Raw genomic sequence first — 4,593 nt, 5'->3', positions numbered from 1 at the left:
ATATTTATATATTATATTTAATTTTTTTTTATATTGCAGGAGTACACACAACATTGATGGCATTAAGTATACCTTGTATGAAACCTATTTAAATGGTGAGAAACATGATTGAATTAAGTAATAAACATTTGTTTAAGCACAATACTGTTAGAGTCTCATACTTAGGATATTTCTCAAACATTAGGCCTGTATTATTAAAATAGTGTTTTCACAAGGAAGCATGAAGTGTATTAGTTTGTGTATACCAGTTTATATAGTACTATATATATATATATATATATATATATATATATATATATATATATATATATATATATATATATATATATATATATATATATATATATATATATATATACACATATATACATATATATATACACATATATACATATATATATACACATATATACATATATATATACACATATATACATATATATATACACATATACATATATATATACACACTCACACACTCACACTCACACTCACTCAGTGTGTGTGTGTGTGTGTGTGTGTGTATATATATTATTATACATTCTGAGATGTTATAGAAACGAACACACAACTGATTAAAGGACAAAATTACAATGGCCAAGCAAGGCAAAGGTAAGTAATAATTTACACATAATCCTGCTGTACACGTACAAGAAAGATGTTTGCACTTACTTAGGTGTTTTAATAATTGCATGTGACTAATATGCATATGCAATTCTTACATCAATTAACACACCCAAATGCAATGTTTTGCTGCAAAGTCAATGGCAGCTTCTCTAAACTTAGCAACTGGCTCCTGGTGGACCATTACTGAACAGACGATTACAACATAAATATTTATAACACAATTAATTATGAGTGTTAACATTTCCAAAACTTCACGTGTACAAGAACATAGTTGAAAGTTTGGAAACAACACAGTCTTCAGCATACATACAATAGTAATTAGATAATCTGAAGTCAACAAAACAAGGCCAAAGACATATTTTCTGAATTATAACATTTATTTTTTTTGTTCCTTTTGCGAGCGAGTAACAGGCCTGCTTGTTGTCTCTTGAATTTTCCTTTTTCTTTTGCCACCAACTTTAGGCACAACAGAGCCACTTTGAGTGGCCTCTGGCACTTCACGGGCAGGGCTTGTGGCCAGTGACTGTTCACCTACGGGGCTTGTGGCCAGTGACTCACCTACAGGGCTTGTGGCCAGTGACTCACCTACAGGGCTTTTGGGCAGTGATTCACCTACAGGGCTTTTGGGCAGCGATTCACCTACAGGGCTTTTGGGCAGCGATTCACCTACAGGGCTTTTGGGCAGCGACTCACCTACAGGGCTTTTGGGCAGCGATTCACCTACAGGGCTTTTGGGCAGCGACTCACCTACAGGGCTTTTGGGTAGTGACTGTTCACGGACAGGGCTTGTGCCCAGTGACACATGTGAGCAAGTTGGTAGACACTGCACAAGTGATGGTTGGTCTGTTTCATGTGTGTCTTGTTTTGTTTTTGTCGCCTCCTTTGTAGGTGTCTGCTGCTGAATTTGTACAGATGGCAGCGGTAGGATGTCATCAGGAACCTGCACAGCAATGTCTGCTACTTGACCGGTAACATTTGGGCCTGGTGAATGAATATCAGATGAATGTGGTGAAAACTGACCTGCATGAACAGATCCTGGCTGGGAGGTGTTGAATTGTGGTACATTAGTCATTCTCCAGTAATTAGCTTGTGTTTGCTGAACAACTAATGCTTCGAATGAGGTGTTGATTTTTTGCAACTGTTTAGGCACTTCAATGAAGACTCTGTGGAGATGTGCCAATTGTGATACTGTTTCTTCCTGCAGTCCAATCATCCTTTCCAGCACTGTCATCATGTCTGAATGGCGACGATTTTCTGCGTCCACTATTTTTCCCTCTGAAGCTACAATTGCATCGTATGTGGAAGTTGATGGACAATTTGGCGGTACAACAGTTTCTATTGGCACCTCTTCATGGTCACATGATTGTATTTCAGTCTCTTCTGTGGCGTCATCCTCATCATACTCATCATCCTCATCACCATGATGTTCTAAAAAGAAATGTACACATTATTAAATGGCATGTTAATGTATGCTGTGTTACTATGTAATTGTACTGTGTCCTAAGTAACACCTAACATGTTAGCATACGTTTTATAACCTCATTAAAAACTACCTTGACTTACGAATAATGTTTGGACTCAGTATGAAATATGAATGAATGAAAAGTTGCTCTAAACTCAGAAGTCCTACATGATAATTAACATCACTAACACAATACATGTTGCCTTACACTTAATTTTCACTGACACTAAGTAATCCTATTTAAAGAAGATGTGCAAAACAAATAATGCACATGACAACATAACATATAGAAGAGCACATATTATATGGCCAGCAAATGATACACTCACCTTCTAGTAGTGTTGAGCTGGCTGACCCAGGTGAAGACACTTGTTCCATCTCAGGTGACACATGTCCTCCAGGGGCAACTATATATAACAATAACATAAGTTTTACATTTACATGTGTAAATATTGAACAAACACTTATTGTATGTTCTGTATTTATGATTAACTAACAACATCAGTTCCTTAACCGAAAATGTGTGTGAAAGTGAACATAAATAGTTGTAATAACACTGTACATGCCTGTGTACTTAGAATTTTTGAGTTCCCTAACATACAACATACTATGTTTCTGCAGTAATGCGTGAGGATAAATAGATTAAATGAGTACATAAAAATCATATGTTGTGTAGTGATATCAGTATCATAATGTACATAACTATCATGAGATGACCATTCACAATGGTTATCATGAAGGTGGTCATATTGCAAAAAGTGTTGTTTTTGGTAGAGGATATGTGTGGTACATTAATCGAAGATGTGGCACACCTGAATGTGGCTGTGACTCAACAAGACAACACATGCAGTGTGTGATAATGTGTCTTTCATAGTAGTTCAACTATAGATATGAGTGAACTAATGTGTGACGTACGCTTTGATAAGTAATGAGTTGTTGGGGCATTTAGTAGCTAGAGTTAAGCTTTCAAATGAGTGTGATTAACTTCAGTTGTGCTATTCAGGTTGTAAGAAAGGTATTCCCTTCCCCAAAAAGCCTAATCAGCCACACCTTTCAATGACTTGAAACAGGTGCAAATGGTGTGAACTAAGTTGACCGTGAAATGAGGCTGTAATTAGTGTGTGTGCTGAACCCCACCCCCTCTGTTGAAGTGTATGCTGTGATGAGATATTAATTGCAGCTGCTTTAACACAATGGTAGATGAGCTAAGTAGTCATCTGCAGTGTTTAAGTTATGAAAACAATGACATAACATATGATACGTGTGCCTCATTATGCTGTCTGTATATGACATAAAGCAAAAATGGACCTTTTCATAAGCAACTATAGATGTGTTAGTGCCAGTGATGTTTGTAGGCCGTTACATGCAATTTCTTTGATGCATGCTTAAAATAGGCAGTAATGTCATGTTTGTCGGAGTAAAATCAATAAAATACACAATAATATGATACATATTTCTGTTCTGTACCTGTAGCTACTAATAATTTCTCATGAACATGTGTTACACATGTGTACTACCCTGTTGTTCCCCATCTTCGCCCACCATCAATTGCTTCCACTGCAGCTATGCATTTTGGGAATTCACATGTAAATGAGCACGCAATGGCACGTGCTATATTAGTTACTGCTTTTAGTAGGACTACTACATATATGTCTATTTTGAGATATATATATACAGAATCAGACATATACATATATAGATGCAGGTATGCTTATATTGTGAAGACAGTATAAAAAGCAGTGTAAATATGCAAAATAACTGTAAGCAACGACACGCCTAGTACAGTAATATTTATCACCTGCTGGAAATTGTGACGGATAAATTCCAATGTCACGGTCACCAGCCAAGCCTTCCACGACGACGGTAAGTAATTTTGGCCGAAGCAGCTCCTCCAATGGAGTCAATATGAGACGTTGTGGTGTGGGCCCACCTCCAGTGCCAGTAGCATGCACGCGTTGGTCTTGTATTTTCTTTTTCAATTTGGACCTAATATCATCAAATCTTTTCCGACAATGATACTTGTCCCTGACACTATTCCCACAGGCATTGACACCAATGACTATTGTGTCCCACATTTCTTTTTTGCTTGCTGCACTTGTCCGCCCTTGAAAAACATATAAAAGATATGAGGTAAATTAATAATAATATAAGCACCAGTTTCCTACACTGCTAGCTGTTCCAAGAGATAGCAAACATGCTGTTTTATGTGTAATATGTGCAGCACATGAGCATTCACTACTAAACCTATACATGTAAGCAAGGTTGCATTCATATTGTATGCAGTTCTGGCAAATTGACCGCCTGTGTTTATTTGTCCTTGTAAGGCATGATAAAAAGCTGTGTTTCCACACTAATGAACATAGAAAGATATTGTGTACCCATATTTGCATATGAACAAAACTCAGATGACCTAGGATCACATGTATTTGAATAATAAATGTAAAGTTACACTTACCTACTAAATGTCCATAGAGACTGTCATAGTGCTCCAGAATGCCAGTGAC

The 4,593-nt window shown here is 36.9% G+C and overlaps 1 protein-coding gene across 1 annotated transcript; it reads right to left on the bottom strand.

The window, feature by feature from the left end:
• Positions 1-995: 995 nt before the first annotated feature.
• On the bottom strand, positions 996-4,164 carry LOC142494731 (uncharacterized). The gene is made up of 3 exons (XM_075599166.1): positions 3,888-4,164; positions 2,419-2,496; positions 996-2,055 (listed from the first exon to the last, which is right to left on the bottom strand). The coding sequence occupies exons 1-3, from the start codon at positions 4,162-4,164 to the stop codon at positions 1,004-1,006; spliced, it is 1,407 nt and encodes a 468-aa protein (XP_075455281.1). The 3' UTR covers positions 996-1,003.
• Between the last annotated feature and the right edge of the window lie 429 nt (positions 4,165-4,593).

Source organism: Ascaphus truei, chromosome 5 (assembly GCF_040206685.1).
Source record: "Ascaphus truei isolate aAscTru1 chromosome 5, aAscTru1.hap1, whole genome shotgun sequence".
NCBI lineage: Eukaryota > Metazoa > Chordata > Amphibia > Anura > Ascaphidae > Ascaphus > Ascaphus truei.
The sequence above is the reverse complement of the archived record's forward strand: the minus strand, read 5'-3'. Positions and strand labels throughout refer to the sequence as shown.